The following is a 16716-nucleotide window of genomic DNA, read 5'->3' on the forward strand; positions in this document are numbered from 1 at the left end:
ATACATACAAATTTTTGTATGTATGTTTTGTACAAATCTACTAGGCATATGAAAAAACAATACAATATCATGCTGGTTTTAAGTAAGAAAAATGTTTTCGGTGAAATAGATTGTAAAGTATAAGCACGATCGGAGTTGTAAATTTTCTTATAAAATTAAAGTTAAAAATGTCTATTCGAGATATTAAGATCCCAAACGTATTCTCCAACGAACATGAAATAAAGAACGAGAATTTTATCTACAACGATTTGCTCGTAAGAGCATTAGTCCAATTATTCCCACGAGAAGGTTAAATCTTATTTTATTTTTTCACATATAAATTGATTTCGAAGAAGGAGATAACAGGAAAATTACTTTAATTTTTCTTATATCGATATTCCGAGTAAAACTTTTAATGAGAACTCAATAATGTTATGTACTGTGACGACGTGTTTACCAAAGAGGTTACGTGTCAAAGAGGACGTGTTGATCTGCTTTCGATCTCATTATCAATTTATTCTGGGAATGAGTAATCAGGGTCAAAGTATATAAGTTAGGATCAATCTGAACATGTTTTTACAATCATATAACGCGAAGAAATTTAACAGGAATAATTACAGATCAATAATAAGAATTAGAGTTAGATTGTAATTAAGATTATCGTATCAAAGAGTATATATAGTATAACATATAGTATAACGTAATATCCATTTCATCTCTAAATCTATTATAATTTTGTTCAGGAAGTCGTGGTCATCATAGTTAAAGTACAAGTTTGCATCAATCTCAACAGATTTTCATAATATAACACCTAAAACGATTTGGCAATAATGATTAGATACATAACATATATAAATACATATATATAGATACTTGAGATAATATATATATATATATATATATATATGTATGTATGTATGTATGTATATAATTAAAATTAAAATTAGAATCTTGTATTCTTATCAGAATTTTTATGGGATTTCTTTTTTTCTTTTTTTCTTTTTCTTTATATATTTAAATCAATCAAGGATCTATTAATACTTAAAGAATAAGATGTAAAATATTAATGCAATAAATTCTTTTGATTTAATAATAACAATAGCATGATTCAACGCGGTACTTGTTCTTATTTACAAAGTCGTTTGAATCATAGTTCGCTAAATCATTTGCATCTTATTATTCACTGATACGACGTCATGGTTTATCATAAACATTTAATCGTCTTCATGGCTGACAGAAAGATCACTCATACATCTATGGCTGGAAAAATTAAAGAGTACACATACGGATAATGTGGAGAAGCTTTCCAACCGTAATAATTATATGTGGTTATTACTCTTTGTTTTACAAAATGGTAACTTAATCGAGCCATTTGATGAACCACCACCTGTCGACGAATTGCCCCCAATCTCCGACATCATGGCAAGTATTGTAACTTTCGTCAATCGTATTTTGTGCATTAATAATGGATAATATGGATAATAATTAATATTCATTTCTTAATCTATTATTAGATTAAATGTACATATATATATATATATATATATATATATATATATAAAACCCACGAGAAATGTTATGAATTATGTTTTTTTGAAACACATGAGAAATATTTTTGATTTAATTCAAAACAAACACATTAAAATAAATCACTTTTTGTCGAATATTTTTTCATAATATATCATTTATTAATTAACATGATTAAAACAGTATATCTCTTAAAGACTTAAAGAATATTCAAATGATTTAAATATAATCTTCAAAAGTTTTAATTGAAATCTAAATCAGTGAAAATGAATGATAAGTAAATTGGCATTATTTAATTTATGTTAAATAGTATTTTTCTAATTAAAGAGATTGCCATAATTTAATTCGTTTTTTGATTCAACGATCAGTACTTGGAATAAACACGAATAAAATTGCAAATTTTTAAATTAGTTATGACGAGTACAGTTTGTTACATTTTGTGTGGATCATATATAGATTTACACACACATACATATATCTTACGTGCAATATTGTATGTAGATTATTCGTATGTACAGATATACCTAAATAGTATATATAATTTTTTAAATATATATATATATATGTAATTTTTTAATTTATTTTGTTATAAATATAAAGATAAGTCTAACGTTCTCTATTGATATGCATTTAAATATTCAACGTTTGAACTTATATTTCTTGTTAGACTGGTAATTAATGTGTAATATCGATCGATATCCGATTAGCCGGCGCAAATGATCGAAGAATTGATATCGTTACCGGACATAAATTTCCCTCAAAGTGACTGGACCAGTTCTGATACGAATGTAATGGATATGAAGGAAACTCATTCTGGTATGCCACCTCACAAGTTTCTGGAATATCAACCATGTCCTGTCAACGGAATATCCTGCTATTTTTCGATATTTAGCAGATCTTCTTAAAGAAAGAAGCTTTCTTTTTCCAAACAAATTCATAAATCATGAAGAATGGAATAAATTATCAAGAAAACGTAAATTAGATATTTACTCTCATAAATGAATCTATTAAAAATGTAAAACCTTTAGAGATACATATCGAGGAGTAAACTAGTTTTTGTAACTTCTCCATTTTTCTCAGGTCATGAAGTAAATCTCTTTTTTTTTTCTTCTTTTTTTTTAAAAAGGTAAAAAATAGAATGAATGAGAATGAAATCATATAGAGTGAAAAAGCATGATCATCAGAGAGCTATGCGTAAATAATAAATAATTAATCATTTTAATATATTATTTATTTGGTTAGAATACTTTAGAAAATGATTTTATAAGTATTGAATAAATATTGAAACAGAAGTAATAAAAAAATTGTATTATAATTTTTTTTTACGAAAATAATAAAAAAATTAAATATATATCATAAGATTTAATACATATATCTAAAGATTAATAAATAATAAATAACTTTTAATAAATTAATAAAATGCACAGAACGATCAAGGAGTCATAAGTTTTTAACACGTCTTATAATTTATTACGTTGTATGAGAACAGGTTTATATGGAGTTTACAATATCGATGACTTACTTTATGAATGTTGATAGGTTTATTCGTGATTCCCAGGGTGTGGTAAACGGTATTTTTATTTGATAATGGTAAAAAAAAAAAAAAAAGAAAAAAAAAGAATGTACACGGATGATGCAAGACTCGTTTTATGCGTATAGCATCTGTTTATTTATTTTTTTATGAAGCCTTAATTATAATTCTGCGATACGCAATTATATCCTTCGTATGAGAGAAGAAAATTTATAGAAATATAATATAAACGACTCTTAACATGATACCTCACGATTTGTTAAAAATGAAAGAAATGAGAAAATCGTCAATGAAAAAATTGGAATTTTCAAATGCACAAAATCGTAGACGATATGATGGTAAACGTAAAAGAAAATCGAATTCGTATGAATTTGATCAAGAAGTTTGATTATCTTTACAAAAGTTTAAATCGATATGTAAGAAGACTTTCTCACGTTGCACTATTTATGGCAAAAAATTTATAAATTTTCCATTACCCCTTCCAACTTTCGAAACATTCGAGATAAGTTACTTGATGGATAAGTGAGATATTGGACAGTGTGCTATTGCCAATATGTCACGATTACGGTACAGATTTATACATTTTCGTTTACCATTATCACTATTTTTTTTTTTTGCTTACCGTTGACATTTTTAAATTTGATAGAATTAATAATAAATGTTTGTTTGTTTAATATGCTTTGAGTAATAAGAATATCAGAATGGACATATAATAAAACAAATTAATACGAATAAATATACAAATTTTAATAAGTCCCTTGAATAGTTACTAATCAATACTTTATGCATCAATAACTAAACAACATAATGAAAGATGCCAGGTAAATAACACGAGACGAGTATAATTCTCAACGGAAATTCACAGATAGATTGTGACTCATTGCACTCGTGACTTTTTCATACACACCAAAAATGTCGTCAATTTTACAAAGATCTCTACAACGATCTATTACCAAATTCATATAATCTTGTATCTTTTCTTCTTTTTTCTTCTTTGATAATACGATAGAAGAGAAATTTTGGAAATTTACCGTTGTATTCGGAATTTTTTCTTTGCTTTGTTTCTTTATGAACTTAATGAAACGTAAGAAAATGTATAATGAATTTGTTTCTATCTTCTCCATTTTCACGAGCAACGATGATAGGATTTTACTGTAGGATAGAAAAGAACACTATGTAATTATTATCATCTCTCTCTCTCTCTCTCGCTCTCTCTCTCCCTCTCTCTTTTCTTTCCCTTTCTTTTGTTCGAAGAAGTAATTTCAATGAGAAAAATAAGTGGATGTGTTCGCGTTTGCAAATAAATTCCACGTAATCTCGAATTCTTTGGATACTTTCCGTACTCTAATGATAATTACATGAGCTCGTACGAAGGTATATAATATCATAATTAGAAAAAAAATAATTACTAATTGTGATTGCTAATTGATTGAATTGTTATTATGATTCTGTTATTAATTAATGAATATGATTTTAATATTAAGTTAAAACAGAATTCTTTTTCAAAGTAAATAGAATAAAAATCTGTAGCCTTCTTTTTTTATTACCGTTGATTTCTTATCGTCGACATTTGAAATGTCAAAATGTTTTTCTTTTTTTTTATATTTTTTTTTCTCAAATTTTTCATACAAAGATCAAATACGTTTACCTGACTAGTTCATAGTTCGTCATCGAGGGAACTAAGTAAAATTAATCGATCGATTATATCTTTTATGAAAGAGAATGGGCCTACTTGCTAACATGGAAAAGTACCCGGTTATCTCTGCTGTTATTTATGGGCTTTGGGATGCGTGAAAGAGTTTAGTTTGTTTTCACGGCAGGCATACAAAAGTCACACAAAATCTCATGCGCTTTAGCATTTCTCCACAGACGTCTGTCTACCTTTCGTGAGCAACCAGATAACTACAGGAAAAACCGCTTTTGGGACATTCGCGAGTGCCAATTTTTTTGTTTTGTTTTTGTTTTTCCATTTCAAAGAGAAACAGAGAGATAAAGAGAGAAAGAGAGAAAATTCTTAACTCTTCACACTCGAGAACGCTGATTTCTTAAAGGAAACGGGAATACACACATGAATGCTAAACGTAAGTTTTGACAGATATAAATATAAGGTCAATCGAAAAGAAATTTTGTCTGCTTAGTAAACAATTTGTTTTTCTTCAAAATTTTATTTCTTTTTCTTTTTTTTTTTTTGATAAATTATTTTTAAATATAAAAATGGACAGAACTTTTCAATAGTCCTAATACTTAAAAATATTTTAAAACATTTTCATTTCTTTTTCTTTTTCTTATATAGATTATTTTTACATTTTATTCAATTTCTCTATCGTTTCTTGGTCATCGCTTCGTAAAGAAGATTTTTTGTTTTTCCAATGCCAAATGATGTTTAAAACTGTTTGTCGTCATATTTTTGAAAACATGCTGTTACGGAATGAGATTACGTGATCTTTTTAATAAATACCGAACGATGCAACGAGAGCCTTTGTTTATCCGAATATACTTTCTACTGGAATAAGTCGAGAGGAATTAATCAGACTATTTGAGTTTTGTAGAAAGAAAAAAAACCAATCTATGTAGTTACATATATACAGGGTGTTTCAAAACTCAATACATCAACTATGAGGGGTATCTAGGGAGGCCATTCAAATATTTTTTGTTAATTAGTTGTCAAATTTGTATCTGTATGAACAATGTAACTGACTCATTTTGTTATTGCATTCAATACCTAATTCAATATCAAGTTGTCAGTATTTCCGACAAGTTGTCTAAGAAAAAAATGTTGATCTTGGCCTTCCTATACATCCTTTATCATTTGGATATTGAGTTTTGAAATATCCTGTATATATATGTGTATGTATATTGTTATATACTTGCAAAGGAATGTTAATAGAACTTTATTAAAACTATTAACAACTATATACAGTCCGGTTTCTCGATAATCTATTCAGTTGGAAGCGTTTGCTCGACACGTCTTTCCTAATCGGGCTCCTGCTAAATACGACAACTTGTCGTAATTCGTAAATCAATTCTAGGTGTTTGAAAACAGCCTATTTCTGTCTGAGCATTCTCAGAATATTCCTAGATTCGCTCGCAAGGATACATGCGAAATCGAATCGAAAAGTTATTTGAAGGATTAAATAAAAGTAATTATCTTATATGTTTTCAATTTACAAATGATAATATTAATAATCGTATTAAAAAATGCATATTTCTTTGTTTGTCCTAACTTCGATATTTACATTGCAAATTTTTTGCTTTATTTTTTACTGCTACTTTATTTCTGTAATTGTAAGTTATATAATATCCCTAAGACGAAAAAATGTTTTTTTTTCAATTTTTAATGTATTGTAAATGAAAATAATTTCATTCTTTTTCATTTGAAAAAAAAAAATCATTACGATGATATATGAAAAAATATTACAAGTAATATAAATGAAAGAAAGAAATATGAGGAAGACCTATAAAAGACATAAAAAAAAAAAAATTAGAAGAAACCTCATATACAAATCCGTTGCATGAGTATGCACTTGTGTGTATTTTGTGTGTATAATCATTTTCAGGTCACGTGAAGTCGTTCTTTAGGTGGATGACTTAGAAATTGTATTTGAATAATTACGTTAGTGTCTAGTCTCAATGTCAACAAGTTAAGATAATTTTAGGTCTGCTCCAGAAATAAAATGGATTGAGTATGCATGATATTTGTATGTATATACATACACACATCTGTGTATACATCTTACAAACTGTATCATTTTCTATTAAAAGTAATGGTCGAATTAAGATGAGTTTATATATATTTTTTATATATGTTTCTTTCCATTGCATATTATTTCATATTGTTTCTCTTTCTCTTTCTTTCTTCTGCTTTTTTCCAGTTATATTTTTACTATCTCTCTCCCTTCTTCTCTCTCTCTCTCTCTGTCTGTCTGCTTGTTTGTCTCTCTAGATGCAAGAACATGCAATTATTAAGCAATCGCTCTGAATAACGGATTGTACTTATGTAATTTCACAAGATTTCGTCTTCATGTTCGACACATTATATTTGATTATCATTAAAATTGTTAACCTTAGGAAGATTTTTTCCTTTATTTTCTGTTAAAACCTACGTAGTATTTCAATAATTATTCAGATATATTGTCTATCGGTTTTTGAATGAAACTGAAATGTAATATATGTAGAAATAATTAAATTAATAATTTCAGCGTAATTTTTTAACATTCAAAAATCATTCTTTATAATCTTTGAAAATTTTTAATGATCTTGTAGGATCATGTGAATAACATGTATTTATTCATTTTTCTTTTTCTCGATTCTTTGGGAAATTACGTGTGGGTGGAATAGCAGAAAGAGAGAGCGTGAGAGACAAAAAGAGAGAGAAATAGATTCTTCCCTCTTCGATTCCTATCAATGTACACGTTATTTCACTAACCTGTTCTTAGCCCCACCGTTCACCATCGTCGATACCAAGATTGCTCATTGTCACTTGCTTTTGCTCAAGTATGCCTTTAATGTGAAACCAACAGTTTGACGGACATGTTCATAGGAAAGCGTTGATACAGTTGAACGTTCAGTGTTCTTTCATCTTCCTCTGTCTGTCTTTTTCTTTCTTTCTTTATTTTTCTATCTCTGTTTTCTCTACTTTTTCAATCTTCGTTCTTCTTTTTATGTTCTCGTACAATCCTTCTTTCATTGCCAATTTTGTTGTTGTTCATGAGAAATAAAAAACAAAGAGAGACAAAGATAATCGAAACGTTGAAAAAAACGTTGTTATCTCTCTCTATTTTTCGCTCTATCATTACAATAGAGTGACGTTTAAAAAAAAAAAGCGGAAGAGAATCAGAGTGATTTTCATACAAAAGGATATATTTAATGACTTCGGTGGTGCAGCCCAAAGGCAAGTGTTATTCATCTCATTTTTCTTTAGCATTTGATGTCATATGTAGCTATAACAGCACTATTAAAGTTTGATAAAATAGTTAGATTTGGTTGCATTCAAAGTTTATGCTAGTTATGATTGGATGGTATAAAAATGATTTTTTCTACATATATTTTAAATTATAAATTTTATATGATTTATTACACCCCCCCCCCCCACACATACACACACGCGTATATATGTATATATGTTTATATGTGTGTACATATATATATATATATATATATATATATATATATATATATATAAATTAGGATTATATATTTCTCGTATATTAAATATTTTTCCACTGAAAAAAATATACATATAATATACGTATAATTTATAATATACATATTCGTCATCTGTGTATAAACATGCCTTTTTCGATCTCATAATTTCATTTAATGATAAGGAAGTGTACATAATAGTACAATATCAGTATTTTCAAACAGTTCCTTTCCGTTCTTAGAAACAAATTTCAATTATTCTCACTATCTAATTTTCACTCGGCACGTCGTGGCACTTACATCGTGAAGCAAGTTTATTCAGTGATTCAAAAGTACGAAGTCAACGTGGAATCCTGTTTATCTCATTAGTTCGAATATTTTGAGAAGACGTCACGTACGTTTAGAATCACGAGTAAATTTGTTTCATTACGACTTCTGACTTTGAAACATAAAGGAATACATTTTTATTTTACATTTTCATAGTTCTCAATTTTCCATCATGTGTGAAATTTTAAATTCATTCATAGAAAAATAAAAAATTTCTAATATTTGATGTTATTGTAGAAAAGTGATAATAATGTAATAATTTATATTGCTTCATTTATTTCTTATCAAATTAATTTTATATATTAATTGTATTATTATGTGTAAAACGTTTAGAGACAGAAACAATTTCCTAGGAAGTTTTATAATGTTTTTTAGTTAATGATAAACAAGAGTGGAATTATAAAAACATACGAAATATTTTCCTTCGTGATGTTTTTGGATGAATCTTAAAAAGTGATTTTGTGAGCGTGTCTATGTGTTTGTGATTTATTTTTTTTAAGCTTTCTATTATCCTAGAAAGAATTCTATAAACCGAAAAAGTATAATTTCTTTGTTTATTACGATAATAATGATCTACGTTGAGAAGATATAAAGAATCTGTAAAAAATAATAATTATTAATTATTAGTTATATTGCATGAGAAATTGATTATGTCGTCCAAAAATAATGATATAATAAATTATGCAACTTCCGCGTATTTTCAAATACTTTCAATCAATTTTCATTACATCATATATAATAATTCAGTATTTTCTTTATCTTTAATTATTCGATGGACGAAAAAATTTGTATATAATTATGTATATATAGAATTTTACACATAAATATATAGAAAAAGATTTCTTAAAACTCATAAAAAAGATAGCACTTATAATTTTAAGTGACAATTTACTTATCATTAAATATGCCTGTCATTTTACTTAGATAAATATAAGAATTTCACGATACGTAAAATAAAAATTATTCATATTCTTAATAGTATTATGTTGAACTCTTCGAAGTTATTTGAAAAGTACGCGCAATTTGATGCTCCTTTCTATCAATTTTTCGTTGATTCGCTGAATAGAGAGTATTACGATAGTTATTTGCAAAGGATTATAAAAAGAGCAGATTTCTTCGTATCTCAGAAAATATCTACGAAAGGAGACAATGATTGTTAACGGTGAGAGAATTTCATACATATTGAATAGTAAATATTGACATATTTATATTACGAATAAATTAATCGAACAAAAACAAGTTCTAGAGATCGTAAGTACGTTCTAGGACGATTCTCTTTCCTTTTCTATCACAAGATCACTTCAGTCAACCGCGATTCTCGTCGAGTTTATCTTCTACATTCTATATCTATCTATCGAAATCTCTCTTGAGAGATCACTTTTAAACATTACTTTTAAATAAAAATTTAAAATCATATATTGAGTGTATCAAAGAGTGAATGAAAGTGAAAGGGAGATAGATAGATAGATAAAGAAAGGGAAAGAGAGAAAGAGAGAGGGAGAGAGAGAGAGAGAGAGAGAGAGAGAGAGAGAATTAATGAAAATATAAAATAGTGTACATAATAGAAAAATGAAAGAGGAATAGATGATCAGTTAAATTTGAAACAGTTACGAAGAAATACGAATAATTACGTAAACGTTTTTCAGTTGGTGACAAATTCATTTGTTTAATTTGAGAAAGAATTCGACGGAATTGAAACAGAAAAAAAGAGAAGATTATTTTTATCTGTGTTCATTGTATTTACTGAAAGAAACAATATCCGAAATATTTGTATTTCATATAAAAATATACTGTGATCGATGTGCTAAATTATTCTATATATTATATTCGATAGCGAAGATAATATTTCGTGAGAATATGATATTGTTTTTTTTTTATTGGTGAACGAATGAAATTTCATTCTATATATAAGCGTTGAAACGTTGATGGAATTTTAAAAATCACGATTTGGCGAACTTTAATTTCTTTATCTTTCTTTCTCCTCTCTTTTTTATTTCTTTTCTATTTTACTTTTCGATATCGAATGGTTGATACTCTCATGAAATTTGTTGAAATTTCGATAAGACGTTGAGCTTACATAAGGCATAAAATGTCGTGAATTCTACAAAATTTGTATCATCTAAAAGATTCATTAGTGAGTGAAAAATTTGTATTTTGGTCGTGCGAGAGGAAGACAATGGTTTTCAAACGGATTCTCCAAATGTTCTCGATATTTTATTACAAACGCATGCGTCGTAGTAGGTTTTTGTTTTTTGTTTAAACAATTCATAATTGTTTGTTAACCCTAGAAATACTGATTTATTTTTTTCTATTTTTGTCAATTTGAGGGTATCTGAAAAAAAAACTTTTAATGAGTGTTATTGAATGTTGCAATAATAAATAAACTAGAAGAATAATATAATTAACGTTTCTCTAATAATTATGATATTGGTACTTTTAAAAAAAGAAGTTATGCAAGTATCGGTTACTAAATAAGGTTATTAAGTAAGGATATTTAGTATTTCTAGTGTTAATTATTTTTTTTATTAGATTTTTTTCCAATTGCAATTGCAAAGAGTCATTCTAAAGAAGAATACTTTTTACACGAATTTTTTATTTCTTACTTATCGAATGTACATTTCTTTGTTTTCCTTTTTTTTTACAATATTATGCCCGTTCATCTGTTTCTAACTTGAAGGTGAGGACGTGAAGTCTGCGGATTCCGGACCAGCAGATTTTGAACGTGCGATATGCTCGTCAGGTAGGTATACAAACATTATGTCTTTCAATTATATTGTATTCCTTTCTTCGTACTTGTTACCTTCGACCTAAATGCTCTTTCACTTTTCTCTTATCTTTCAGAGAAGTGTCTAATCATGTACACTTCCACGTAATCATAAAAGAAAAATGTATGACTAACAAGAGACTACGCGAAAGTAATTATCGGATTCCAATCTCTTAGATAACCATATCTTTTTTGTTTTTGTTTGGTTTTTTCTTTTTTTTCTTTTTCTCTTCTTTGCATATTTTTTTTCCTCTATTTTTTTCGATCGATCATCCGCGAATAGTCGAAGGATGGTATGTGATATTTGGTAATATATTCTTATTACTTATCGAATTCTCAGGTTATGGAAAGTTCAATTATTTATTACTGCTGGCTGTACTGCCGGCCAGTTGTGCCAGCATATTCTCATCTTCATCGACAGCCTATGTTCTACCATCAGCCGAATGTGATCTTGAACTCACCATGCTTGACAAGGGTCTACTCAATTCCATGTCCTTTGCAGGTAGTACTATAACTAACGAACATAGTTCGTCCTTTAATTAGAAAAATTCAATTTTATGATCGAAGGATGACAAATAATAAATATATTTAGGTATATTTAGGCTAATCAGTATCATTGTTTTCAGGTATGATCAGTACTAACTTCTTATGGGGATTCATGGCCGATACGTTTGGACGCAAAAGGATAATGTTTTACGGATATATGCTCACCGGTCTCATCACATTGGCTACGTGTTTCTCGCACACATCCTGGCTACTAATACTTTTCAAGTTTTTCGAAGGATCGATGTAAGTCTATAAGAGAGCATAGAGAAATCTATGGATCCGTCTGTATTTTTGTTTCTTTTTAATTTTGTTTGATTAATAAAACTTCATGCATGTAATGAAAATTGAACTTTCAATTAAATTCTAACATCGATTATTTTCTACGAATCGTTTGACTATTGTTAGGGAAATTGTAATTTGTCTTTTACCATAATAACGAACCTTTTCGTTATTGTCAAAAAGTTCGAGCTAGTGAGTTGACGAAATCTAGCTATTTAATTGTCACTTTTCAACTTTTAGTTAGCGCTTGTTTGACTCACCAATATGTTGAACTTTATTCGACTCGGTTAATGATACGGACATAGGGGTGAATATTTTTTATAAATCGTAAAACGATCTTTTTCGTTCATGAAATGGAATTGCGAGAATTTTCGAATCAGAAAATTCCTGTAGAATTTCAATTATCAATACAGATAAACATTTTTATCTGTTTAAGATACTTGAAATATTTCCAATTATTTATTTAATCTTTAATCTTATCATTCATTATTTGCAGCATATCCGGTCCTTATGCAGCGTTGATGTCTTATCTGGCAGAAGTACATGATGAAAACCATCGTTCACGTACTTACATGTGGTTGGGTGTTTTCTTCTCACTTGGAAACATTTCTTTGCCGTGTAAGTAATTAAAATTTTTTCGTTTTACAAAAAAGGAAAAGAAAAAATAAAAAAAAAAGAGAGAGAAATCCAAATCTCTCAAAAGATTAATATACATACGTATATATAATTTAATATTTTTATTTTTTTGTAAGCGCGACATTATAATTAGTCGCATTTGATAATAATATTTACTTAATTATTTCTTTTTTCACAGGCATAGCATGGTTAATTATACCACAAAAATGGAATTGGAGTCTTTTGCATGGTTTCGTTGAAATCAAATCGTGGAGAGTCTTTCTGGCGATTTGTTCTCTTCCAGCTTTTCTGGCATGTATAACAATCTTTTTCTTTCCTGAAAGTCCACGATTTCTTTTATTGAAAGGTCGTCGCGAGGAAGCTCTCGAAATCTTTAAGAAAATATATTCAATCAACACTGGAAAACCAGCAGATACTTATTTGGTATGTTATCAAGATTTAATTATGAAAAAATCTCGAATTTAACTATTACGTAAGGAACATCTATCTTTAAATTATTCATAAGTTAATTATAAGTCGATTATAAGCTATTTTGTTTTTCATTCTGCATGAGACATAATTGAAATCGTATCTATTTAATTTATCAAGATAATTTTTGATTATACACTTCGATTTTATCCGCCTTTTTTCATATTTTAACGAATGTAACATCGGCAATTCTTACAATTTTTAATAATCTTTGCCCGTAGTTTTTTCGAAAATAGAAGATTACGATATTTGACTTTGTATTAAAAATAGAAAAATTACTGTAAAAAGTAATATATTCTGCATGAAATGATAGGTAAATTATTTCCTTAGAACGCGTTACATCATTTAAAAAATGTATATATACGATAAAATAGGTAGTAATCGTATGAGATAATTATTTTTTGCTCATTATTCAAATTCTTGGTTATTTAATAGGTAAAGGACTTAGAGGACGAATATTCCATAAAGTCATCAGGTGATAAATGGAAAGAGAAGATATTATCATCTTGGGAACAGATTAAACCTCTATTCTTACCTCCAAACGTGTTTAATCTCATAGTTATATCTTTGATACAACTTGGTGCAACGATAGGGTAAATACAAAGATAATTTTTCTTCGAAATAAGAATTAATTTAAACGTGAATTCATTTAATCTTAACTCAACTCCTTTTAAAGAGATTAAGAAGTTGAGTCGACAAATGATTTTACTTTTATAATCTGATCAGCTAAAAGAATTTAAATCAAAATTCTGATAATTAATAATTAATTATTAAATGTAATTAATAACTATATTGAAAATAATAATTTAATATAATAAAAATAATTAATAAGTAATTAATCAATTAATTATTTTCCCGCAGATCGAATTCTTTGAGATTATGGATGCCACAATTATTCTCTCTGATAGAAAGTTACAAAGTCAGTCACGTATTAAAAGATCAAATGGGTTCTCAACCATCCTTCTGCTACATGCTGAACAGTCCAGAAAAGAGCAATGATAACGTTACAGTAATTGTGAACTCTACTGCCGAGGCCGTGGTCGCGTGTGTTTCGGTATTTTTTATATAAATGATTGAATAATTAATTAAACGCATTAAACCGATCGGATGATCGTTTAATTTTTTCTTTTTTATTTCTTTAGACAGAACTAAATTCGACAGTCTTCGTTAATTCTATAGTCATTGCTCTTACTGGTGTCATTGGCTACACTTTGGCTGGCACTCTGATAACTGTTGTTGGGAAGAAAAAATTAATGGGTATTTAAATAGAAAAAAATATTATGTTAATTCATATAAGTAACTCTGTTCGTGATAACGCTGATTAATTAATACGATTCAAAAATATTGTTGGTTCTTTAATTAAGTATATTTTGATATAATTTTTTATGCTTCTCGAATGACATACGACGTACGTTAAAAGTTACGTATATAATTTTTTGAATTATTCATTATTTATGAAATGATTAATTTGATTTCTTTAATTGAGGTTATCTCTGACGTTCGTTCGTTGGAATTCACGATTCGTGCAATAAACTCTCTCCTCTTGGCGATAGAAGCTAATTTGTAACGTTCTCGAGAGATAAATGTTTTTCTCTTTGAATTCTTAATTTATCGTAGAAAGATGACTCGAAAGTTCCAGAAAAACAAAGTGGAATTAAGCGGTAAAATAATTCTTTCATTTTAGCAATATGTTTCCTCGTGGCAGCGTCTTGTTGTGGATCTCTTTATTGGGCGGATGATACAAATGGAATATTGGGATTATCATCGGTATTTGTAGCAATGTCGAGTATCGGTGGTGCCACAGTAGTCAATATCATCGTCGACAATTTTCCAACTTGTCTTAGGTAAATACGAGCTAAGAATTTCATAAAATCATTTCATTTATTGTTCGTTTTAAGATTATTATTAATCAATTATATCTGTTTTTCAAATGTTTGTAATGTCGCTGAAAATATTAAATATTGCACCTGAAGAAGTGCGATATTCTTTATTTCATTGATAATGTTGTTAACGAACATTTTTTAAAACACTTATTCGATTAATTATCCAGATTTAATTGTGAAAAATGAGTATAATACACTTTTAAAGTGATAACGGAATCTCTCGTAATGTGTATACTATCATTGTAACAAACAATTTTCTTGTATAAAAGTGTTGACTATTGTCAGGCGTTTAGAAAAAATTTTTTACTGAACTCTTTATTGTTCACAAATAATATTATTGACAAAATATGAAATGTTATCTAAATACAGTCACCATATTTTTTATTCATACAATGGAAAAATAACAAATATTACAATACTTATCTTTTTAGAACTATGGCAGTTAGTACAGCCATGACGATCGGAAGATGTGGTGCAGTGATCGGTAATCTTTTGTTCCCAGTTTTGTTCGGTCTTTCTTGTTTAGGACCGTTCGTTATGATCGGTTCGGCTTGTTTGTGTGAGTATAAAAATGAATTCATTCGCAAAAAATCGAATTCTCGGAAAAAAAGAAAAATTGGTTTAAATACGTTCATAAATTTATATTCGAAAATTTGTTTTTAGTCGCTGCTGCATTGGTCATCTTATTACCTCAGAAACCTTCGACAAACAAAAAACCAAAGGAAATCGTTTAAAATTCATAGAGGCAATTTTCAATCTCGTATTCTCTGATCGATCAATTGCACAATCTATGATCGATAAATATATGTATGTAAATATATATTAGGCGTAAAATCCGATTTCTTTTTTTTTTCGCAGACAACGTCGACATTATCGATCACTTGTCTTTACTTTCATCATGTAAATACGTTCTTAACACTCATCTTAATTAGTTGCTAAGTAAACTCTTTATTCAGTTGCACCCATCCTTAGGTAAATGTATTTTTGTATAGAAGGTTATAATATATGTTCTAGTGTACATATATATATATAGGTATACAATAATATTATAAATATGTGTATAATAATATTATACGTATTAAAAATGTATACAAAACGTATATACATATTATATAAGTGAACATGTTAGCACTTAAGTATCGTTTTCTTTTAATGGAATCTCACAAACTGCGTCGCTAGTATAATTATTCATAGATAATGTAATCTTTGTTATATTGATAGTCGCGTGACAAATATGAACTTTTCTTAAATATTATAATAGGATGTATCGATAGTGTAAGATGTAAGATGTCTGTATAATTTAGAACAAAAAAAAAAGAAAGAAAATGAAAAAACAATGAACAGGAAACAAGTAGGAAAACATATTTTACTATTGTTCGAATAAATGAATATTATTCAATAATTTATATAATAATGCAAATCAATCAGTGTATACGAATCAATCAATCCCGTTGACAATTTTTTTTATATATAGATTACGATGAATCACAAGTTACAGAAGATTAAGTTGATAAGATAAAAGCTTTCTTTTGTTTTCTTTTATAGAAAGAATTTTCGCGCTTCTATCGTTTTTTTTTTTAAATACGAACATTATGCAAATCTTCGATATTAATATATGTATATATATTCCATAA

At 28.0% G+C, this 16716-nt stretch overlaps 2 protein-coding genes across 6 annotated transcripts; both read left to right on the forward strand.

Moving 5' to 3' along the window:
* Positions 1-55: 55 nt before the first annotated feature.
* LOC127063446 (uncharacterized) lies at positions 56-2788 on the forward strand. Its single transcript, XM_050993257.1, has 3 exons — positions 56-288; positions 1217-1401; positions 2214-2788. Exons 1-3 carry the CDS (start codon positions 168-170, stop codon positions 2409-2411), a joined length of 504 nt encoding a protein of 167 aa, XP_050849214.1. The 5' UTR covers positions 56-167; the 3' UTR covers positions 2412-2788.
* Positions 2789-4912: 2124 nt separating this feature from the next.
* On the forward strand, positions 4913-16484 carry LOC127062920 (synaptic vesicle glycoprotein 2B-like). 5 transcript variants are annotated; one of them, XM_050991898.1, is made up of 12 exons: positions 4913-5118; positions 11184-11246; positions 11611-11772; positions 11897-12059; positions 12592-12713; positions 12910-13154; positions 13635-13792; positions 14061-14253; positions 14342-14456; positions 14884-15043; positions 15514-15641; positions 15746-16484. In XM_050991898.1, exons 1-12 carry the CDS (start codon positions 5106-5108, stop codon positions 15814-15816), a joined length of 1593 nt encoding a protein of 530 aa, XP_050847855.1. In that variant the 5' UTR covers positions 4913-5105; the 3' UTR covers positions 15817-16484. The 5 variants fall into 5 exon arrangements, with proteins under 5 accessions (XP_050847855.1, XP_050847854.1, XP_050847856.1 ...); XM_050991897.1 differs by lacking the exon at positions 4913-5118 and adding an exon at positions 7459-7928; XM_050991899.1 differs by lacking the exon at positions 4913-5118 and adding an exon at positions 9496-9668.
* The last annotated feature ends 232 nt before the right edge of the window (positions 16485-16716 follow it).

The sequence above is a fragment of the Vespula vulgaris genome, chromosome 4, assembly GCF_905475345.1.
Source record: "Vespula vulgaris chromosome 4, iyVesVulg1.1, whole genome shotgun sequence".
Lineage (NCBI taxonomy): Eukaryota > Metazoa > Arthropoda > Insecta > Hymenoptera > Vespidae > Vespula > Vespula vulgaris.